The sequence below is a fragment of the Hemibagrus wyckioides genome, linkage group LG04, assembly GCF_019097595.1.
Source record: "Hemibagrus wyckioides isolate EC202008001 linkage group LG04, SWU_Hwy_1.0, whole genome shotgun sequence".
Classification (NCBI taxonomy): domain Eukaryota; kingdom Metazoa; phylum Chordata; class Actinopteri; order Siluriformes; family Bagridae; genus Hemibagrus; species Hemibagrus wyckioides.
Window position 1 is genome coordinate 27,597,056 of NC_080713.1, and position 24,849 is coordinate 27,621,904.

Sequence of the window (24,849 nt, forward strand, 5' to 3'; positions counted from 1 at the left end):
ACCATTTAAATTCAGTTGTAGTCTGTAATAAATCAAATGATTACTTCTCAGTTTTAACTGTCTTTAAAACAATTCCAGGACCATATTTTGAGTACCTGTTCAGCAGATCAAGCACTTTTGCAAGATGTGAAAAGAGACTATAAGAAACAAAAAATGATTAATAAAAATAGCATTTACAAATTTAATATGGCAGTGTAGAAGGAAGGGCACTGGAAGGCCTTTGTCATCATACATCACTAGCAAAAATAGGGGATGCTTGCAAGCACTCCAAAGGAGGTAATACAAAAGTTATTATGGCCCGTTTCTCACACAAAAGAGGTACAGGCAGAGGGTTACAGGTCTGCACAGACAATGTAATTTATCCTTCTCACAGTGGTTTGTGATCTACTTTAAGCTTGTTGCAGCGGCTATGGGAATGGTAAAGACATTTAGCATGACAACAAATCCATGAACATAGATAAATTCAAAGAAAGCCATTACCAAGATAATATTCAGTATGAACTTAGTAAGAAATAATGTGAAATTTGGCGAATTTATTGTGAAATTTTATATATACATAAATATTAATTGTTATTTTTTATTAATTTCTAATGGTTGAGGTTATGCACAATTTTCATGCAGAACTCTATCCATCAATTCAATACAAACCTAATATAGGAACAATCGGAATATCACAGTGGCATTTTAGCAGATATTAAGAAAAATGCAAATTAATGAGGTAGTACTTATGCATATGTAAAGACCACACCTTGACATCTAGGTATTGTGGAAGTTAAAAGGATTACAAAAAAGCATAGAGGTCTAGGTTTGTTTGGGAGGGATGAGAATGAGTTTCTTGCACACATGGCTTCTGTTCACTCACGTGAGAGCAGCTGATCCTCCCTGCAGCGTCCAAGGACTGCCCAATCCTGCTCAACTCAGTAAAGATGGGGATTTACTGATTGGTGGCATCTTTTCCATCCACAGCAAATGGGAGCAGGTAACACAAAAATTTACATCAGGGCCCAAGACAGGAGAATGCATTCAATCAAGGTGAGGGGAAACTGGGATCATTTTAATATGAATTAGGTTATGTCAGAAACATATTCCAAAATTCTCATTGTGAACTTTACAAAACTTATACTGAATACTATTGTGATTTATATGATTTTTTGACAGTTTGACCCTCAAAGAATTTCAAAGTGCAAAAACAATGATATTTACAATTGAAGAAATCAACAATAGAACAGATATTCTTCCAGGCATCAATTTGGGTTATAAAATTTATGATACCTGTGGATCAATTGAAATGACCACAAGAGCTGCCTTGTCCTTAGTCAATAGTCATGTAAAAAATACAACTTTAGTGAACTGCTCCAAACCTGACACTGTTCAAGCAATTATAGGGCAAACATCATCTACACCCACTATTGCTATATCTACGACAGTGGGACCTTTGCACATTCCGGTGGTAAATCGTACATCTAATTTCAATCAAAAACATTTATTTGACTGAAATTACATTTGTATTTCATGTTACATAGGCAATTTGTATTGATTCTCATGAAATGAAAACATTCCAACTGTTAATATCTAGAGTATAGATTTAAACCAAATACATTTATTACAGGTGAGTCATACGGCATCATGTGCATGCTTGAGTGACAAACAAAACCACCCATCTTTCTTCAGAACTGTTCCCAGTGATTACTACCAGAGCAGAGCTTTGGCACAGCTCGTCAAACATTTTGGATGGACCTGGGTGGGGGCTCTGTGCAGTGATAATGACTATGGGAAAAATGGCATAAGTGCTTTTATCAATGCTGCCAAAGAAGATGGAATCTGTATTGAGTATTCCAAAGCATTTATTAAGACAGACTCTCGAGAAAAAATACTCAACATAATTGAAATTATCAAGGCTTCAACGTCAAAAGTAATTGTTGCTTTTGTTGCATACTCTGACTTCGCTTTTCTTCTGAGGGAAATGGTCTTGCAGAACATGACTGGGTTTCAGTGGATTGGAAGTGAGTCCTGGATCACCGATTTGAACACTGCCAATGCTGAATGGCAACATATTCTGAGAGGTTCTGTGGGTTTTTCAATTCCAAATGTTAAAATCAATGGCCTAGGGTCATTTTTGAATAAACTTAATCCAGCTTCTGAGGAAGCTATTTACAAAGAAGTATGGGAGACCATATTACAATGCAAATTTTTGCCACAGGAAAACACTGAGATGAAACAACTGTGCAACAGCAATGAAATCATCGCTCAACTTCAAAACAGTAATACAGATGTTACTGACTTACGAATTGCAAATAATGTTTACAAGGCTGTGTATGCTGTGGCTTATGCCATACATAACAGTTATGGCTGTTCAGAGAGGGACAATAGACATGACGATGCTACTGCATGTACAAAACTAGCAGAAAACCAGCAACCCTGGAAGGTAAGTGTAACAAAATAGACTTGTTAAAAACACTCACTTGTACACATAACTGAAGAGTATGCAACCCTTCCTTTAGATAGTGAATGAGTTGAAGAAAATCCATTTCACGACTACAGCAGGAGAGGATGTATTCTTTGATGAGAATGGAGACCCAGCAGCACGGTATGATGTGCTGAACTGGCAGCAAGGTAAAGATGGTAAAACAATATTTGTTAAAGTCGGCTTCTATGATGCCTCTCTGCAAACACACCTTCAGCTGTCAATTAACAACAACAGTATAGCCTGGGCCAAAAACAAACCACAGGTAAACAACAATATGTATGTCAACAGAATGTTGTATGATATATTCATATATACAGCACATTGTTATTAAAAGAAATGCAAAAAAAACAATTGTTTTCAGAAAACACTTTATAATTATATATAACATGTAATGGTTTGCAGGTGCCAGTCTCTGTGTGTAGTCCGAGTTGTCCCCCAGGCACCAGGAAGGCTGTACAGAAAGGAAGGCCAATCTGCTGCTTTGACTGTATACCATGTGCAGAGGGAGAAATCAGTAACATAACAGGTATCATCAATTGTGTTTTAAATGACTAATAACTTTAAATGCACACAGGAAAAAAAATGCACATCCAATCGATATTCCTCTTCTCTTCTTCAGATTCTATATCTTGCATCAAGTGCCCTCCTGAACTGTGGTCTAATGACAAGAAAGATACCTGTGTCTTGAAGCTTGTGGAATTCCTGTCATATGAGGAAATAATGGGGACCATTCTTGTATCATTTTCTTTATTAGGAGCTTTTTTTACTATCTGCATTGCTGTAACTTTTTTTAAACACAAGGACACACCAATTGTTAGAGCAAATAATTCTGAATTGAGCTTCTTGCTACTCTTCTCTTTGACTCTATGTTTTCTCTGTTCACTTACTTTTATTGGTAAGCCCTCTGAGTGGTCCTGTATGCTGTGCTACACAGCATTTGGGATCACCTTTGTCCTCAGTATCTCCTGTGTACTGGGGAAAACAATAGTGGTGTTAATGGCCTTCAGGGCTACACTTCCAGGCAGTAATGTCATGAAATGGTTTGGGCCTACACAGCAGAGACTCAGTGTACTTGCCTTCACTCTTGTACAGGTTATTATTTGTACAGTGTGGTTAACAATATCCCCTCCTTTTCCCTACAAAAATATGAAATACTACAAAGAAAAGATTATATTAGAATGTCACGTGGGCTCAGTTATAGGTTTCTGGTCTGTATTGGGTTATATAGGACTCCTTGCTCTTTTGTGTTTCATCTTAGCGTTTTTAGCCCGGAAGTTACCTGACAATTTCAATGAAGCCAAATTCATCACATTCAGCATGCTCATATTCTGTGCAGTTTGGATCACATTTATTCCTGCTTATGTCAGCTCTCCTGGTAAATTTACTGTAGCTGTAGAGATATTTGCCATTTTAGCATCAAGCTTTAGTTTATTATTTTGCATATTTGTTCCAAAGTGCTATATAATCATACTGAAACCAGAAAAGAATACAAAGAAGCAAATGATGGCTAAAGCACCTGGGAAATGAATTTAGCTATCCAGGTCTTCACCAATACTAAGATCTGTTAAAATTAAGTAAAATCTATTTAAAGAATATATGTTGTAACTTAAATGAAAAATTGCCGAATGCTTTAGCATTAAGAACTATTTCAATTGCTGGGGTAATATAACTGTTATATTTTGATATAGTTCTGACTTTGATGTACCATTTAAATGTAGTTAGTGCTTAGTGCAACTAGTTGCATGTATGTTGACATAATTATTGTATGTTTTTACATATTTTGTGATAGGTTTACCTCAAAATGTCATTTTCTTTCAATTATTTTCTCATAATCTGTGCAATCAGATAGATCTCATGCCACACTAAACATTTGTAAGTGCAATATCAAAGGGCTATCATCAATAAAAGTAACTGTTAAATCATTTTGGTGTAACATTACTATATCAAAAACTGGCAGAATATAATATATATTTTAGCCTTTGTATGTAACCCATTTCCCTGAGAAAGACAATGAGATGCTTTCTCATGCCTTGAAGGTATGGGAACTCCTCAGTAAGACTACTCTCTGAAGTATGTGTGACCACATGACAAATCTATTTGCTGACCTCGGGTCAGTTGACAGCATGTGTCAGCATGGTAGCAGCATGTGGGCATCTACATAACATATCCCCAGATTATAATTGGCTGAACGAAGATGTCAGGCATGCCCGAAGTATGGTAAGTAATGCAGCTACTCTTTTCTGTTCTGAGTTAACCGGGTTACATATTTAACCTGAGGCATTCCCTTTCAATGGAACTCAACATTGTGTCATGGCTTTGTGGTATGGGAACAGTACAAAACAACACTACACTGAGGAAGAATGCTTGCCCCAGAAGGACATGTGACATTGGCACAGACAATTGCTGAGTGCAGACCGGACTCAATAAAAAAAGATGGACTGGGGATCCTGGGACCGAGTTTATGTAAAGCTGTAGAACCTGATGAATGTGTGCAGAGAAATCCAAGAAATCCAGAAATCCAGAAATCCAAGATGGCGGCACGGCAGTAGCACGCAGCAGCCACTCCGGAACCAAAATGGTGCTTTCTTTTTGTTTTAGCGCTAAATTTAAAGTGCATGGACGCCAAAGACAGTGGTGTTCATGTATACGACCGCCAGACGATATTACGGTACAGAAATCATGCACTTACTAACTTGCATGATGAACTACTCTGCAAACTTCGCGAACTCGGCTTGCTGCGAAGACCAGGCCTTCAGTCCTCGGCGTCGCCTGATGCCGGTGGCCGGGAGAGAGGACTTCGCAAGCGTTGTTCGAGGAAGCGCGGTAAACGGGCGGATGTCCGTGCTAGGCTAACAACCAACCCTAGCCGGCCGGCACTCCCTTCCATCATCTTGTCCAATGTCTGCTCACTGGATAATAAACTGGACTACATCCGACTCCAGCAAACTACACGGCGTGAGTTCAGAGACTGCTGCGTCTTTGTTTTCACGGAGACGTGGCTCAGCGACAGAGTTCCGGACGCTGCCATTCAGCTAGCCGGGCTAACCGTGTTTCGTGCCGACAGGAATGCAGCTCTGTGCGGTAAGACTCACTGTGGCGGTGTGTGTGTTTACATCAACATGGAATGGTGTAAAGACTCTGTGCTTGTGTCTAACTACTGCTCATCGGTAGTGGAGTTTGTGACTGTTAGATGCAGACCTTTTTATTTACCCTGGGAATTCACCACTACTTTCATTATTGGAGTGTACATTCCACCCAGCGCTAATGCTAAGGAGGCTCTGTGTGAGCTGTACGGAGCTATTAGCGAGCTGCAGAATGCTCACCCCGACGGACTGTTTATCATCGCCGGAGATTTCAATCATGCAAATCTCAGAACAGTGCTCCCTAAATTCCATCAGCATGTGGACTTTGCTACGAGAGGGACGAACACGCTGGATGTTGTTTATTCAAACATTCCCGGCGCGTATCATGCGGAGCCCCGCCCCCACCTCAGCTACTCAGACCACATCTCTGTTATGTTGATTCCAGCATACAGACCACTCGTCAGACGCTCTAAACCGGTTCTGAAACAGGTTAAGACCTGGCCAGCAGGAGCCATCTCTGCTCTTCAAGACTGTTTTGAGTGCACTGACTGGGACATGTTTAGGGAGGCTGCAACCAACGGCGACTCTATTGACTTGGAGGAGTACACGGCATCAGTGACCGGCTACATCGGGAAATGCATCGATGACGTGACTGTCTCCAAGACCATCACAACACGCTCCAACCAGAAGCCGTGGATGACTGCGAAAGTGCGTGCTCTCCTGAAGTCGAGAGACTCTGCCTTCAGATCAGGGGACAGGGCGGCCTTAAAAACAGCAAGGGCCAAACTGTCCCGAGCCATCAGAGAGGCGAAGCGTGCACACGTCCAGAGAATCCACGGCCACTTCCAGAACAGCAGAGACTCTCGGCGCATGTGCCAGGGCATTCAGGCAATCACCAACTACAGGACAACTTCACCTTCCTGTGACAGTGATGCCTCCCTTCCAGATGCGCTGAATGACTTCTACGCTTGGTTTGAGGCACAGAACAACACAACAGCGAGGAAGACTATCCTTCCTCCTAATGACCCAGTGCTCTGTCTCACCACAGCTGATGTGAGGAGAACTCTATACAGAGTTAACCCACGGAAGTCTGCTGGACCAGACAACATTCCTGGCAGAGTTCTCAGGGAGTGTGCAGAGCAGCTAGCAGATGTCTTCACTGACATCTTCAACATCTCGCTGAGCAGCTCCATCATCCCTACGTGCCTCAAGACAACGACCATCGTCCCTGTGCCAAAGAAGCCCACAGTTTCCTGCCTCAATGACTACCGTCCCATTGCACTCACACCAATCGTGATGAAATGCTTCGAGAGGCTCGTCATGAGGCACATCAAGTCACAGCTACCACCCTCGCTGGACCCCTTGCAGTTTGCGTATCGTCCTAACCGTTCCACGGACGACATCACCACAACCCTCCATCTGGCCCTCACACACCTGGACTGCAAAGACTCCTACGTTCGAATGCTGTTCATAGATTTCAGTTCAGCATTCAACACAATCATCCCTCAGCAGCTGATTGAGAAGCTGAGTCTCCTGGGCCTGAACACCTCTCTCTGCAACTGGATCCTGGATTTCCTGACTGGGAGACCTCAGTCAGTCCGGATCGGGAGCAGTATCTCCAGCACCACCACACTGAGCACTGGAGCGCCTCAGGGCTGTGTGCTCAGTCCATTGCTGTTCACTCTGCTGACTCACGACTGTGCAGCAAAGCACAGCTCCAACCACATCGTCAAGTTCGCCGATGACACGACCGTGGTGGGTCTCATCAGCAAGAATGACGAGTCAGCATACAGAGAGGAGGTGCAACATCTAACAGCCTGGTGCAGAGCCAACAACCTCTCCCTGAACGTCGACAAGACCAAAGAGATGGTTGTTGACTTCAGGAGAGCACAGAGTGACCACTCTCCGCTGTCCATCGACGGATCCTCTGTGGAGATCATCAAGAGCACTAAATTCCTTGGTGTCCATCTGGCGGAGAACTTCACCTGGTCACTCAACACCAGCTCCATCACCAAGAAAGCCCAGCAGCGCCTCTACTTCCTGAGGAGGCTGAGGAAAGCCCATCTCCCTTCCCCCATTCCGACTGTGTTCTACAGAGGGACCATCGAGAGCGTCCTGAGCAGCTGCATCACTGCCTGGTTTGGGAACTGCACCATCTCGGATCGCAAGACCCTTCAGCGGATAGTGAGGACAGCTGAGAAGATCATCGGAGTCTCTCTCCCCTCTATCACAGACGTTTACACCGCACGCTGCATCCGCAAAGCCAACAGCATTGTGGATGACCCCACACACCCCTCACACACACTCTTCACCCTTCTGCCATCCGGAAAGAGGTACCGGAGCATTCGGGCCCTCACAACCAGACTGTGTAACAGTTTCTTTCCTCAAGCCATCAGGCTCCTCAACACCCGGGACTGAACTGTTCTACACTCTCACACACACTCTCACTCAGGACTGAACTGTTCTACACTCTCTCATACACACACACACACACACACTCTCACTCAGGACTGAACTGTATATCAACTCTCTGTCTCTCTCACACACAGATACACACACTCTCTCTTGACTGTGTGGACGCACACACACACATAATTTATATTGTTCATTACTTACTGCACTACTTCTACCTTTCATCCGCTGCTATAGTTATATTTATGTTTATTCTATTTGCACTACCTCAACCACTGCTGTGTATTTTTGCACAATATTTTTGCACAATACTTTTTTTTTATCTTTTACATCATTTCACTTTATCTACTTTATTTCACTTACATTCCAGTACACATGTTCTTTTATTTCTTTTCAGCGCTAAGTGTCCTGTGTTCTTTTGTGTTGGTTTTATTGTATTTATTGTCTTTTGCACTGTCTCGTCTATGCTCTCTTTGCACCTAGTTGCACACTGTGCACTTTACATGGCTAAGACAACTTAGCCAAGGCTAAGACAACTTCTGTCCTAGCTCTATGGTGTTGTTTGTTGTTTTGTGTTGAACTTGTTGTTGTATGTTTATGTAGCACCAGGTCCTGGAGAAACATTGTTTCATTTCACTATGTACTGCGCCAGCTATATGTGGTTGAAATGACAATAAAGCTTCTTGAATCTTGAATCTTGAAGAGAGAACCAGCCTGCTGCAGCATAAAAATTATGCAGGGGCACACCTCTGGCAAGAGCACTGGTGGATGCTCCATGCCCTAGTAAAGGAGGCCCTGTCACCTAGAGGAATGCCATTCTATATGCCTTAAGCTTGGATACACAATGTAGCTATGTAGTTGGACTCACCCCAAGGGGGTCTGCCCTTGGGGACCTGAGGTCCAAAGCATCCCAAGCATCAGTCTGCTTTTTAGCCCACAAGGAGATGACGGTTTTTAGATTCCTCCTCCCATTATAAAGCTGACTTTGTGTGTGCTTCCCAGGCCCCCATACTACTAAGTACTACTAAGGAGGGGCACGAGTAGCCACATCGGCCATCTGATCTACCCTACAGGAGCTAGGTTCTTGGTGAGAGCAACAGGTAGAAATCCCCAGTTCCTGGATGCAGTTTCCTAAATTGCTGCCACCTGGCATTTACCCTCCTGGTACCTGTTGACAACAGTACTGACGGTGTCACCAAATCAGATTGTGCCACAGGTGCCTCTCTGTGACTACTCTGTACCAGAGAATGTCCAATGGTGTGGAGGTGGCATGGAGAGCTAAGTTGGTAGCTTGGCAGAGTTCTACCACTGCCTCAGGCATAATCCCTGACCCTTCTCCAGGTCTTTAGGAATTTGGCCTGGACTGCCTACACAACTACCATGGTGTGCAGGAAAGCACCATCCTGACCTGATATGCCCCAAAATCCGATTTTTGTTTTTAACATTTAATGTAGCCTATAATAAACTAGTACAAAATCAAATGATTACTTCTCAGTTATCTTATGTTTATCTCTTTACATGTAACTGTCTTAAATTTCAAGTCTTGACAATTTCAAGACTATACTATGAGCACCTGTTCATCAGGTCAAGCACTTTTGCAATTTTATTGCGATTAACAAATAAATAGTATTGAAGGTTCAATATGACATTGGTGTGTGATCTAGGCAATTTAAGCTTTGTGCAACTGCCATGGGAATGATAGGGGTATTTAGCATGATAAGGATACATTCCTGAATTCATGAATGTAGATCAATTCAAAAGCGCCATTATCAAGATTACATAATGTATAAAATGAATAAAAAAAGCATGTGGTACGTGGTCACTGTGGATCGTTGTATGTACATGTATGTTAATTCTTATTTTTTTATTCATTGGCTGTGGCTATGCACAATTGCTCTTTCCATCAATTCAATACAAATCTTTGGACAGAAATAATAGGAATATTACAGAGGCATTTTAGCAGGTATTATGGAAAATGCAAATGAATAAGGTAGTACATATGTATATGTAAACACCACACCTTGACATCAAGGTATTGTGGGAGTTTAAAAGATTATATAAAAGCCTAGAGGTCTAGGCTGTTTGGGAGGGATGAGAATGAGTTTCTTTCACACATGGCTTCTGTTCACTCAGGTGAGAGCAGCTGATCCTCCGTGCAGCATCCAAGGACTGCCCAATCCTCCTCAACTCAGTAAAGATGGGGATGTACTGATTGGTGGAATCTTTTCCTTCCACAGCAAATGGGAGCAGGCAGCACAAACATTTACATCATGGCCCAAGACAGGAGAATGCACACATTCGAGGTGAGGGGCCATTAATATAATTAGTTTGTATAAAAAACACATTCCATTTTTTTTAATTGTGAATCTTACTTATTTTCTGAATTTTGCATATTGACTGAATTTTACAAAACTTTTTCTGAAGTTTGAACCTGAAAGAATTTCAAAGTGCACAAACAATGGTGTTCACAATTGAAGAAATCAACAACAGATCTGATATTCTTCCTGGCATCAATTTGGGTTATAAAATATATGATGCATGTGTATCAGTTGAAATAACCACAAGAGCTGCCTTGTCCTTAGTCAATGGGCATACATTAAATACAACTTCAGTGAACTGCTCCAAACCTGACACTGTTCAAGCAATTATAGGCCAATCATCATCTACCCCAACTATTGCAATCTCTACTACAGTGGGCCCTTTGCACATTCCTGTGGTAAATCCTACATCTAATTTCCAATTATAAACATGCATTAAACTAAATTACATTTGCATTGCATGTTATGTAGGCAATTTGTATTGATTCTCATGAAATGAATACATACCATAACATAAGTTCATAATCTACATTATATATTTAAACCAAATACTTTTATTACAGGTTAGTCACATTGCATCATGTGCATGCCTGAGCGACAGAAAAAAACATCCATCTTTTTTCAGAACAATTCCCAGTGATTACTACCAGAGCAGAGCTTTGGCACAGCTCATCAAATATTTTGGATGGACATGGGTAGGAGCCCTATGCAGTGATAATGACTATGGGAATAATGGCATAAATGCATTTATCAGCGCTGCCAAAGAAGAGGGAATCTGTATTGAATATTCCAAGGCATTTCTTAAGACAGACTCCAGAGAAAAAATTCTCAACATAATTGAAATGATCAAGGCTTCAACCTCCAAAGTGATTGTTGCTTTTGTTGTATACTCTGACTTTGGTTTGCTCCTGAGGGAAATGGTCTTGCAGAACATGACTGGGTTTCAGTGGATTGGAAGTGAGTCCTGGATCTCTGATTTAAACACTTCAAAAGCTGAATGGCAACATATTCTAAAAGGGTCTGTGGGTTTTGCTATCCCAAATGCTAAAATCAGTGGCCTAGGATCATTTTTGTCTAAACTTAATCCAGCTTCTAATGTAGCTATTTACAAAGAGTTATGGGAGACCATATTTAACTGCAAGCTTCCCACACAAGACAATAATGAGGTTAGGCAATTGTGCAAGGGCAATGAAAGTCTCAGTCATGTTGAAAACATTTATACAGATGTTTCAGACTTACGAGTTGCAAATAATGTTTACAAGGCTGTGTATGCTGTGGCTTATGCCCTACATAACAGTAATGGCTGTTCAGAGAGGGACAGTGGACAAGAAAATGAAAATGTTTGTACATCACTATCAGATAACCAGCAAACCTGGAAGGTAAATGTAACAAAATGGAGTCTTTATGAATAAATAATCAATTATATAATTGTATACATAACTGAAGAGTATGCAACATGTTCTTTAGATAGTGAATGAGCTGAAGAAAATCCATTTCACCACTGCAACAGGAGAGGATGTATTCTTTGATGAGAATGGAGACCCAGCAGCACGGTATGATGTGCTGAACTGGCAGCAAGGTAAAGATGGTAAAACAGTGTTTGTTAAAGTGGGCTTCTATGATGCCTCTCTACAAACACACCTTCAGCTGTCAATTAACAACAACAGTATAGTCTGGGCCCACAATAAACCACAGGTAAACAACAGTATCTATTCCATCAGAATAAGATAATGTAGATGTTATATTGTACATTTATATATACAGTACATTATTATTACATGTATACAATAAATAATGTTTTCCAGAAAATAATAAATATCTGCAACATGTAATGGTTTGCAGGTGCCTGTCTCTGTGTGTAGTCCAAGTTGTCCCCCAGGTACCAGGAAGGCTGTGCAGAAAGGAAGACCAATCTGCTGCTTTGACTGTATACCATGTGCAGATGGAGAAATCAGTAATATAACAGGTATAATGAGTAGTATATTTTTAATAATGAATACAGGAGCCAAAAAATACAATGAAAAATTCATGTCAAATTGATCATTTTCTCTTTTTTAGATTCTATAACTTGCACCAAGTGCCCTTCTGAACTGTGGTCTAATGACAAAAAAGATACCTGTGTCTTAAAGGTGGTGGAATTCCTGTCATTTGAAGAAATAATGGGAATTATTCTTGTATCATTTTCTTTGTTAGGAGTTTTGTTCACCATCAGCATTGCTTTAGCTTTCTTTAAAAACAAAGACACACCAATTGTTAGAGCAAATAATTCTGAACTGAGCTTCCTGCTGCTCTTCTCTCTCACTCTGTGTTTCCTCTGTTCAGTCACATTCATTGGTCAGCCCTCTCACTGGTCCTGTATGCTGCGCCACACAGCGTTTGGGATCACCTTTGTCCTCTGTATCTCCTGTGTTCTGGGGAAAACAGTAGTAGTGTTAATGGCCTTCAGGGCTACACTTCCAGGAAGTAATGTCATGAAATGGTTTGGGCCTACACAGCAGAGACTCAGTGTACTTGCATTCACTCTTGTACAGGTCCTTATTTGTACAGTGTGGTTAACAATATCCCCTCCTTTTCCCTACAATAATATGAACTACTATAAGGAAAAGATTATATTAGAATGTCATGTAGGCTCAGTTATAGGTTTCTGGGCAGTGCTGGGTTATATAGGATTCCTTGCTCTTTTGTGTTTTATCTTGGCTTTTCTGGCCCGGAAGTTACCTGACAATTTCAATGAAGCCAAATTCATCACATTCAGCATACTTATATTCTGTGCAGTTTGGATCACATTTATTCCTGCTTATGTCAGCTCTCCTGGAAAATTCACTGTAGCTGTAGAGATATTTGCCATTTTAGCCTCAAGCTTTGGTTTACTATTTTGCATATTTGTTCCAAAGTGTTATATAATCATTCTGAAACCAGAAAAGAATACAAAGAAGCAAATGATGGCTAAAACACCTGTGAAATGAATTTAGCTGTCAGGAGCTTCACTAATATTAAGATCTGTTTAAATTAAAGTAAATGTAAATAACATCTACTAACTTAAATGAAATCTTTTAAAATATTTTAGAATAAACATGCATAAATTCAATAATCAGTGATCTGAATCACTGACTTGCATTTTAAATATATATTTTTCCATGAATGTGTATTAAATTATTCCCAATAGTCTATTCTCTACATTTCTTAGCTTTTCTCTTGGTTGCGCTTCTTCCAGTAGTGTATATTTATGATAAGAGTATTTATCCAATCATATTTCAGACAGTGGCAGACATCATGTGTCGCCATAGTGAAAGAAATCTGCCTTAAGGCCTTCAGAATCAATAGTGCAGATGCCCATGGTTTAAAATAAGTGGCAATGAAATTGTTACCTTAACCAATCAGATTTCGAGTTGGCATCACTTGTGCCATCTAGCAGGCATATGATTACATCAGCAATTTCCCTTCCTTTGATTGGATAATTGGAGTAGTCAGAGGCAGTGAACCGCACATATAAATTGTTTCTATATCCTTTGCATCTCATTCAAGAATGTCTTTTTTGAAAAAAGTAACCGTAATAAAATTGACTATTCCTTGTGAGGTGTGAAATACTGTAGCCTAATTTCTTTTTTACTTTGTTATTTAATGGTTAATTAGTATCTATTACCGTGGCATCTGGGGACGATTCTAGAATTTTCATTTAAGGGGGGCTCAGCCCCCAATGAGGGTATAATAGTAATTAATAAATAAATAAAATAAAATAAAGGTTTGACTAACAGGTTAGGATGGTAAACTTATTGCAGCATTCCACTGTACTGCATAGATGTGTATAACATTTGAGTACTGAACAAGCCAAATACAAGTCTTCCTGATCACACACACACACACACACACACTTGTCCTCTGATCCTCGCTCTGCAACGCTGCGGTCTGCAGAGTGAAGAATGTGCTGAAAGATGGGAAGGAGCCAAAGTCTGACAGGACTGAGGCGATCATGAATTTGTGTAGAGTTTATGGAGAATCGCAGAATTTTATGAGGGCTGAGTAGAAAATAGCCCATGGTGGCGTCATAATGAGGGTATAGAGGTGGATTAATTAGCTTTGCATGACTTTGGCACTGCCTCTTTGAGCCTGTTTGTAACTGTCCTCACACTGCACTTTACCCCAGCTGCCATTTGCCATTTTTTTTGTAGGTCACTTGATGTCATCCTACAGTTGATTCAGTGACATTTGAATTGCTTGATTTTCACCCTCTACCATTCTATAGCTTTGTTGACTCCAATGTCTGCAGCTTGACCTTGTTCTTCTGAACTGCTGGTTTTGAAATTTTAAAAATGGAAGCAACCTGAAATTCACTGAATCCCTCTGCCAGCAAAGCCAGAAAGACTTGACTTGACACCAATTACTTTTGAGGTACTACTAGCACTGTTCTTGCAATCAAGCTAGTCCTTTTGGAAGAGGATAGTGATTACAACAGCAGAGGTTTTTATACTTTTCCTCATTGAATAAAGTTTGGTTCAGGTAATCACCTAATCAGTACTTCATTAAGCAGAATGAGGTGTTCCAGTCTTGGAATTGATAAGACATTGGAATGCAATGGCTGTCTTACATGTAAAGATGGTGATTTAAGAAAAATATTGCAGTGTTCTCTTAATTTTTTCCAGAGCTGTATTTTGTGGCTGTTTTCCCTCTTTTTTATTTTCCAATTATTTTCTGTAATCTGTGCAATAGAATAGAATAGAATAGAATAGAATAGAATAGAATAGAATAGAATAGAATAGAATAGAAACACACACCTCAAACATGTCTAAATGCACTATCAAAGGCCTATCATCAACAAAAGTAAATGTACCTAAGCGGGGTAAATGTTTTTACCATTTAAATTCAGATGTAGCCTTTAAATAACTAGAAGAAAATCAAATAAAACATTACTTTTCAATTGTTTTCTGTTTATTTCTGTACATGTAATTGGCTTCGGAAAAATTCAGTAGGTTAAGCACTTTTGCAAGATATGAAAAGGTACTATAAGAAACAAATAAGATTAACAAATATAAAGCACTGACAAATATAATAAGGCAGTGCAGAAGGACAGGCACTGGATTGCTTTTGTCATCATACATAACAAGAAAAATAGGGGATGCTACGAAGCAATCTTTGTATTATCTCTAAGAGATAATACAAAGGTATTGATTGTCAGTGTCTCAGACAAAAGCATTACAGTTAGAGGGTTACAGGACTGCAGAAACAATGTGGTTTTTCCTTCTCCCAGTGGTGTGTGATCTGGACACTTTAAGCTCAAGCCTTACCATGGGAATGATAGGGACATTTCGCATGACAGGGATACCATAAAGCATGAACTTAGATACATTAAAAAAAGCCATTATCAAAATAATATACAGTATAAACTGGATGTGAAACCATGTGGGATGTAGTCAATACAATTTGATTATAATATATTTTTATTGTTATTTTTTTATTCATTGCCTGTGGCTATGTACAATTTGGGGCATGTCTTACTCTATCCATCAATTCAATAACAATCTTAGTGTAGATGTAATAGGAATATCACAGTGGCATTTTAGCATGCATTATAGAAAAGGCAAATTAATGATGTAATATGTATGCATAAGTAAACACCACACCTTGACATCTAGGTATTGTGGGAGTTAAATGGGATTATATAAAAGACTAGAGGTCTAGGTGGATGGAAACTGATGAGAATGAGTTTCTTTCACACATGGCTTCTATTCACTCAGGTGAGAGCAGCTGATCCTCCCTGCAGCATCCGAGGATTGCCCAATCCTCCTCAACTCAGTAAAGATGGGGATGTTCTGATTGGTGGGATTTTTTCCTTCCATAACAAATGGGAGCAGCCAGCACGAACATTTACATCAGGGCCCAGGAAAGGAGAATGTGTAAGGTAAGGGGGCATTAGAACAAAAATGAATGAGGTTATGTTATAAACATATTCCTAAATTATTTGCACTGTTAATTTTACACATTATTTTGATTTATATTGTGAATTTGGTCCACAGTTTGAACCTTAGAGAATTTCAAAGTGCACAAACAATGGAATTTGCAATTGAAGAAATCAACAACAGAACTGATATACTTCCTGGCATTAATTTAGGTTATAAAATTTATGATGCATGTGGATCAGTTGAAATGACCACAAGAGCTGCCTTGTCCTTAGTCAATGGTCATGGAGAAAATACAACTTCAGTGAACTGCTCCAAACCTGACAATGTTCAAGCAATCATAGGGCAAACATCATCTACCCCCACTATTGCAATCTCTACTACAGTGGGACCTTTGCACATTCCTGTGGTAAATCTTATGTCTAATTTCAAATTATAAACATCAATTAAACTGAAATTAATGCATTTGCATTGCATGTTATGGAAGCAATTTGCATTTATTCTCATGAAATGTAGACATACCAAGTTGAATTATATACAGTATATATTTAAACAAAATACATTCATTACAGGTTAGTCATTTTGCATCATGTGCATGCCTAAGTGACAGAAAAAAACACCCATCTTTCTTCAGAACACTTCCCAGTGATTATTTCCAGAGCAGAGCTTTGGCACAGCTTGTCAAACATTTTGGATGGACATGGGTGGGGACTCTGTGCAGTGATAATGACTATGGGAATAATGGCATAAGTGCATTTATCAGCGCTGCAAAAGAAGAGGGAATCTGTATTGAGTATTCTAAAGCATTTTTTAAGACAGACTCTAGAGAAAGAATTCTAAAAATAATTGAGGTTATCAAGGCTTCAACTTCCAAAGTGATTGTAGCTTTTGTTGCAAACTCTGACTTTGGTTTTCTTCTGAGGGAAATGGTCTTGCAGAACATGACTGGGTTTCAGTGGATTGGAAGTGAGTCCTGGATCTCTGATGTGAATACTGCCAATGCTGAATGGCAACATATTCTGAAAGGGTCTGTGGGTTTTGCCATTCCAAAAGCTAATATCAATGGCCTAGGGTCATTTCTGACTAAACTTAATCCAGCCTCTGGTGTAGCTCTTTACAAAGAGGTATGGGAGACCATATTTCAGTGTAAACTTCTGACACAAGAAAATGTAACAGTTGAAATTAAACAATTGTGCAAAGGCAATGAAAGTCTCACTCAAGTTCAAAATGGTAATACAGATATTTCAGATTTACGAATTGCAAATAATGTTTACAAAGCTGTGTATGCTGTGGCTTATGCCCTACATAACAGTTACGGCTGCTCAGAGAAGGACAGTGTACAAGAAGGTGCAAATATGTGTACAACCCTAGCTGATAACCAGCAACCATGGAAGGTAAGTTTAATAAAATAGACTCATGAAAAATATTTGTTTCTATTCATAACCTATGAGTATGCAATGCTTCTTTTAGGTAGTGAATGAGTTGAAGAAAATCCATTTCACCACTGCAACAGGAGAGGATGTATTCTTTGATGAGAATGGAGACCCAGCAGCACGGTATGATGTGCTGAACTGGCAGCAAGGTAAAGATGGAAAAACAGAATTTGTTAAAGTGGGCTTCTATGATGCCTCTCTACAAACACACCTTCAGCTGTCATTTAACAACAACAGTATAGTCTGGGCCCACAATAAACCACAGGTAAACAACAGCTATTTAAACATAAAATAAGTTGGAAATAAAAATAATTTTATGAATGTATTGATTAAAGTACAAAAATTTTCCAGGTGCCGGTATCTGTTTGCAGTCACAGTTGTCCCCCGGGTTTCAGGAAGGCTATACAGAAAGGAAGGCCAATCTGCTGCTTTGACTGTATTCCATGTGCAGAGGGGGAAATCAGTAATATAACAGGTATATATATATAACAAAAAGTGGTTTGGCTCAGTGATGTAGAGAAGCATTAAACACTATCATTTAACATTTCATTAGGCTAATAAACAGAACAGAATTAATTGTAATTAGCTAAACTGAATTTCTTTTTCTTTAGATTCTATAACTTGCATCAAGTGCCCTCCTGAACTGTGGTCTAATGAAAAGAAAGATGCCTGTGTCATAAAGTTGGTGGAGTTCCTGTCATTTAATGAAATAATGGGAATTATTCTTATATCATTTTCTTTGTTAGGAGTTTCATTAACCATCTGCATTGCAATAATTTTCTTTAAACACAAGGACACACCAGTTGTTAGAGCAAATAATTCTGAACTGAGCTTCCTGCTGCTCTTCTCTCTGTCTCTGTGTTTCCTCTGTTCACTAACCTTCATTGGAAGGCCCTCTCAGTGGTCCTGTATGCTGCGTCACACAGCATTTGGGATCACCTTTGTCCTCTGTATCTCCTGTGTTCTGGGGAAAACAGTAGTTGTGTTAATGGCCTTCAGGGCTACACTTCCAGGCAGTAATGTAATGAAATGGTTTGGACCTACACAGCAGAGACTCAGTGTACTTGCCTTCACTCTTGTACAAGTCATTATTTGTGTACTTTGGTTAACAATATCCCCTCCTTTTCCCTACAATAATATGAACTACTACAAGGAAAAGATCATATTAGAATGTCATGTAGGCTCAGTTATAGGTTTCTGGGCTGTACTGGGCTATATAGGATTCCTGGCTCTTTTCTGTTTTATCTTGGCTTTTCTGGCCCGGAAGTTACCTGACAATTTCAATGAAGCCAAATTCATCACATTCAGCATGCTTATATTCTGTGCAGTTTGGATCACATTTATTCCTGCTTATGTCAGCTCTCCTGGAAAATTCACTGTAGCTGTAGAGATATTTGCCATTTTAGCATCAAGCTTTGGTTTATTATTCTGCATATTTGTTCCAAAGTGTTATATAATCATACTGAAACCAGAAAAGAATACAAAGAAGCAAATGATGACTAAAGCAGCTGTGAAATGAATTTAGCTGTCCAGATCTTCACTAGTACTACGATCTGTTTACATTAAGTAACCTTTTGAAAGAATGTGTACTAACTTAAATGAAAGCTTTTAAAATTGTTCAATATGAAGATTCATTATTTCCTTCATTATTCATTATTAAACATGGTACATATACTGGTATATATAATGGAAAATCAAATTTTTATTTTTACCATGTAATTTTGAATGTGTAGCCTTTAATAAATTTGAACAAAATCAAATAAAACATTACTTCTTGGTTGTTTTCATTTTATTTCTGTTCTGAACAATTCCCAGACCACATTATGAGCACCTATGCAGCAGGGCAAGTACTTATGCCAGATATAAAAAGGGACTATTAGAAACAAATATGATTAACAAATAAATAGCATTGACAAATATAATATGGTAGTGCAGAAGGAAGGGCACTGGAATACCTTTATCACAAGCAAAAATAGGGGTTGCCCTTAAGCACACCAAAGGTGGTAATACAAAAGTATTGAAGGTATGGCCAGTGTCTCACACAAAAGAGGTACAGGCAGAGGGTTACAAGACTGCAGATAGATGGACAGACTGCAGATACAGGACAGCAATTTTCAATGATTCTCATTCAGTTTATATTGTATATTAACTAGATAATGGCTTTTTTAATGTATGAAAGTTTATGGATTAATGTATCCTTGTAATGCTAAATGTGTCTATCATTCAGATTGTAGTGCCTAAGCCTAATGTGCCTAGTTTACACACCACTGGGATATGCACTGATCAGCCATAACATTATGACCACTGACAGGTGAAGTGAATAACACTGATTATCTCCTCATCATGGCACCTGTTAGTGGGTGGGATATATTAGGGAGCAAGTGAACATTTTGTTCTCAAAATTGATGTGTTAGAAGCAGGAAAATTTGGCAAGTATAAGAATTTTAGCAAATTTGACAAGGGCCAAATTGTGAAGGCTAGACGACTGGATAAGAGCATCTCCAAAAATGCAGCTCTCTACTGACAATATTTCTCCCAAATTCAAAATATAACTGTCATTATTTAGAGTGTATATTTAAAGGACATGACAACCCATCAAAATAACCCAAGATCATGCAGTATTTGCAGAGCTTTAATAACTCAAATAAAATAAAATGCAAATAATTAGTAACAAATTGTGTTAATGCTTTGGCTAAATGACATTAAGAAATCAGTATTTGGTGGAATAACCCAGATAGTCCACCAGTTTTTCACATTGCTGTTGGGTAACTTTATACCACTCTTTATACATTTTGGAAATTGTTTTTGTGTTCATTGAAATATTGTTTAAAATTTTACTTTTCAAAGGGGGTGTACACATTATATATACATTAAACAGACAATGTGATTTTTCCTTCTCCCAGTGGTGTGTGATCTAGGCACTTCAAAAGAGAAAAAGCTTGTCTAGATACATAATACGTAATCATGTCAAAAGGTCACACATGACAGGCAGAACTACAGACCCAGTGTTTGCAAAGCGAACATGCAAAGACCAAGGAAGTGCATTTTAAACAAAAAACTGACACAAAGACATAATAATTTTGTGTCATTCCACACACAACAACTTCGAGCGGTCCTCCTTCTCCAAACCAGTAAACACTGGGTCTGTACGTCTGCCTATGTCAGGCGTGACCTTCCAACGTGATTACGTAGTACATAGTGTTGTAAACATGCTTCCCAGAGCTAGTGCTAGACGAGCTTTTGTCGTGACAAAGTATGCAATTTTTAATTTTTCTAAGAAAAGAAGAAGTCCACTATATGGAGAAAAATCCTGAAATATTTTACTCAAAAAACATCATTTCTTTACGACTAAAGAAAGAAAGAAATGAACATCTTGGATGACAAGGGGGTGAGTAAATTATTTGTAAATTTTTGTTTTAGAAGTAAACTTCTCCTTTAAGCTCAGGCCTTACCATGGGAATGATGGGGACATTTCACATGACACAGATATCTTAATCCATGAACATTAGGACATTAAAAAATCCATTATCTAGATAATATACAGTATAAACTGTATGGGAAACCATGTGGGATGTGGCCAGATATTAAGGAAAATGCAAATTAATGAGGTAGTATGCATAAGTAAACACCACACGTTATCTAGGTATTGTGGGAACTAAAAAGGATTATATAAAAGCCTAGAGGTCTAGCTGGTTTTGGAGGGATGAGAATGAGTTTCTTGCACACATGGCTTCTATTCACTCAGGTGAGAGCAGCTGATCCTCCCTGCAGCATTCAAGGACTGCCCAATCCTCCTCAACTCAGTAAAGATGGGGATGTACTGATTGGTGGGATTCTTTCCTTCCATAGCAAATGGGAGCAGCCAGCACGAACATTTACATCAGGGCTCAAGAAAGGAGAATGCATTCGTTCAAGGTGAGGGGGCATTAGGATAGGGCATTGGGATAACTTCAATATTAATTAGGTTATATCAAAAATATATACAAAAATTGAGAATTTTACAAAATTATTATGAATAATACTTATTTATATTATTTTTTCTACAGTTTGACACTCAAAGATTTTCAAAGTGCACAAACAATGATATTTACAATTGAAGAAATCAACAACAGAAGTGATATTCTTCCTGGTATCAATTTGGGTTATAAAATCTATGATACATGTGGAACAGCTGAACTGGCCGCAAGAGCTGCCTTGTCCTTAGTCAGTGGTCATAAAGAAAATACAACTTCAGTGAACTGCTCCAAATCTGACACTGTTCAAGCAATTATTGGACATTCATCGTCTACCCCAACTATTGCCATCTCTAATACAGTGGGACCTTTGCACATTCCTGTGGTAAATCCAACATCTACTTTTAAATTATAAACATGCATTAAACTAAAATTACAATTGCACTGAATTTTATGTAGGCAATTTGTATTGATTTTAATGAAATGAAAACATACCAAGTGGTATTATCTACAGTATACATTTAAACCAAATACATTTATCACAGGTTAGTCACATGGCATCATGTGCATGCCTGAGTGACAAAAAAAAACACTCATCATTCTTTAGAACCATTCCCAGTGATTACTACCAGAGCAAAGCTTTGGCACAGCTCATCAAATATTTTGGATGGACCTGGGTAGGAGCCCTATGCAGTGATAATGACTATGGGAAAAATGGCATAAGTGCATTTATAAGTGCTGCCAAAGAAGAGGGAATCTGTGTTGAGTATTCCAAAGCATTTATTAAGACAGACTCCAGAGAAAAAATTCTCAACATAGTTGAAACGATCAAAGCTTCAACCTCCAAAGTGATTGTTGCTTTTGTTGCATACTCTGACTTCAGTTTTCTTCTGAGAGAAATGGTCTTGCAGAACATGACTGGGTTTCAGTGGATTGGAAGTGAGTCCTGGATCACCGATTTGAACACTGCCAATGCTGAATGGCAACATATTCTGAGAGGTTCTGTGGGTTTTTCTATTCCAAATGTTAAAATCAATGGCCTAGGGTCATTTTTGAATAAGCTTAATCCAGCTTCTGAGGAAGCTATTTACAAAGAGGTATTGGAGACCATATTTCAATGCAAATTTCTGCCACAAGAAAACACTGAGATGAAACAACTGTGCAACAGCAATGAAATTCTCGCTCAAGTTCAAAATATAAATACAGATGTTACTGACTTACGAATTGCAAATAATGTTTACAAGGCTGTGTATGCTGTGGCTTATGCCATACATAACAGTTATGGCTGTTTAGAGAAGGACAATGGACAAGAAGGTGCTATTGCATGTACAAAAATAACAGATAACCAGCAACCCTGGAAGGTAAGTGTAACAAAATAGACTCCTGAAAAACATGTACTTATGTGCGTAACTGAAGAGTATGCAATGCTTCCTTTAGATAGTTAATGAATTGAAGAAAATCCATTTCACCACTGCAACAGGAGAGGATGTATTCTTTGATGAGAATGGAGACCCAGCAGCACGGTATGATGTGCTGAACTGGCAGCAAGGTAAAGATGGTAAAACAATATTTGTTAAAGTCGGCTTTTATGATGCCTCTCTGCAAACACACCTTCAGCTGTCAATTAACAACAAAAGTATAGTCTGGGCCCACAATAAACCACAGGTAAACAACAATGTCTATACCAATAGAATATGTTCCTATAGATGCTATAATGTACATTCATATATACAGCACAATATTATTATTAAAATGCAATAAAATTGTTTTCAGAAAATATTTTCTAATTATATGCGATATATAATGGTTTGCAGGTGCCTGTCTCTGTGTGTAGTCCAAGTTGTCCTCCAGGCACCAGGAAGGCTGTACAAAAAGGAAGGCCAGTCTGCTGCTTTGACTGTATACCATGTGCAGAGGGAGAAATCAGTAACACAACAGGTATCATCAATAGTGTTTTTAATGACTAATAACTCTTAACAGGAACAGAAAAATACAATGCAAACCGCACATCAAATTGATATTCATCTTCTCTTCTTTAGATTCTATATCTTGCATCAAGTGCCCTCCTGAACTGTGGTCTAATGAAAAGAAAGATGGCTGTGTCTTAAAGCTGGTGGAATTCCTGTCTTATGAGGAAATAATGGGAATCATCCTTGCATCATTTTCTTTATTAGGAGTTTTTTTCACCATTTGCATTGCTGTAACTTTTTTTAAACACAAAGATACACCAATTGTTAGAGCAAATAATTCTGAACTGAGCTTTCTGCTGCTCTTCTCTCTCACTCTGTGTTTCCTCTGTTCAGTCACATTCATTGGTCAGCCCTCTCACTGGTCCTGTATGCTGCGCCACACTGCGTTTGGGATCACCTTTGTCCTCTGTATCTCCTGTGTTCTGGGGAAAACAGTAGTTGTGTTAATGGCTTTTAGGGCTACACTTCCAGGAAGTAATGTCATGAAATGGTTTGGGCCTCTACAACAGAGACTCAGTGTACTTGCCTTCACTCTTGTACAGGTCATTATATGTTCATTGTGGTTAAAAATATCCCCTCCTTTTCCCTACAAAAATATGAAGTACTACAAAGAAAAAATTATATTGGAATGTAATGTAGGCTCAGTTATAGGTTTCTGGGCTGTACTGGGTTATATTGGACTCTTAGCTCTTTTGTGTTTTATCTTGGCTTTTCTGGCCCGGAAGTTACCTGACAATTTCAATGAAGCCAAATTCATCACATTCAGCATGCTCATATTCTGTGCAGTTTGGATCACTTTTATTCCTGCTTATGTCAGCTCTCCTGGAAAATTCACTGTAGCTGTAGAGATATTTGCCATTTTAGCATCAAGCTTTGGTTTATTATTCTGCATATTTGTTCCAAAGTGTTATATAATCATACTGAAACCAGAAAAGAATACAAAGAAGCAAATGATGTCTAAAGCACCTGTGAAATTAATTTAGCTGTCCAGATCTTCACCAGTACTAATTTAATTAATTTAAATTAAGTAACTTATGTAAAGAACATGTACTAATGTAAAGGAAAGCTTACAGCTTCAGTTACTGTGGTAAATAAACTGGTATATTTCATCTGACTTTTCAGTACAGTTTGAATATGGTTAGTATATAAGACAGCTTTTCTCTATAACAGCATTTATAGACAGCCATTATCTATACACTTCCATAATTGTTTCCATAATTTGTGCAGTAGAATAGATATTAAGTCACACTATACACATTTGTAACTGCACTGTCAAATGGCTTTTATCAATAAAAGTAATTGTTCTATCCTAGAACTTT

At 38.8% G+C, this 24,849-nt stretch overlaps 4 protein-coding genes across 4 annotated transcripts; all 4 read left to right on the top strand.

Moving 5' to 3' along the window:
* Positions 1 to 1,288: 1,288 nt before the first annotated feature.
* Positions 1,289 to 3,994, top strand: LOC131351555 (extracellular calcium-sensing receptor-like). Its single transcript, XM_058386973.1, has 4 exons — positions 1,289 to 1,450; positions 2,502 to 2,729; positions 2,870 to 2,993; positions 3,087 to 3,994. The coding sequence occupies exons 1-4, from the start codon at positions 1,289 to 1,291 to the stop codon at positions 3,992 to 3,994; spliced, it is 1,422 nt and encodes a 473-aa protein (XP_058242956.1).
* Positions 3,995 to 4,600: 606 nt separating this feature from the next.
* LOC131351556 (extracellular calcium-sensing receptor-like) lies at positions 4,601 to 13,246 on the top strand. Its single transcript, XM_058386974.1, has 6 exons — positions 4,601 to 4,684; positions 9,207 to 9,303; positions 10,545 to 10,678; positions 11,748 to 11,975; positions 12,123 to 12,246; positions 12,339 to 13,246. Exons 1-6 carry the CDS (start codon positions 4,601 to 4,603, stop codon positions 13,244 to 13,246), a joined length of 1,575 nt encoding a protein of 524 aa, XP_058242957.1.
* A 2,826-nt stretch (positions 13,247 to 16,072) lies between these two features.
* On the top strand, positions 16,073 to 19,126 carry LOC131352135 (extracellular calcium-sensing receptor-like). The gene is made up of 6 exons (XM_058388053.1): positions 16,073 to 16,176; positions 16,292 to 16,583; positions 16,747 to 17,568; positions 17,645 to 17,872; positions 17,959 to 18,082; positions 18,219 to 19,126. Exons 2-6 carry the CDS (start codon positions 16,326 to 16,328, stop codon positions 19,124 to 19,126), a joined length of 2,340 nt encoding a protein of 779 aa, XP_058244036.1. The 5' UTR covers positions 16,073 to 16,176; positions 16,292 to 16,325.
* A 2,534-nt stretch (positions 19,127 to 21,660) lies between these two features.
* LOC131352195 (extracellular calcium-sensing receptor-like) lies at positions 21,661 to 24,513 on the top strand. The gene is made up of 5 exons (XM_058388140.1): positions 21,661 to 21,945; positions 22,106 to 22,921; positions 22,998 to 23,225; positions 23,375 to 23,498; positions 23,600 to 24,513. The coding sequence occupies exons 1-5, from the start codon at positions 21,688 to 21,690 to the stop codon at positions 24,511 to 24,513; spliced, it is 2,340 nt and encodes a 779-aa protein (XP_058244123.1). The 5' UTR covers positions 21,661 to 21,687.
* The last annotated feature ends 336 nt before the right edge of the window (positions 24,514 to 24,849 follow it).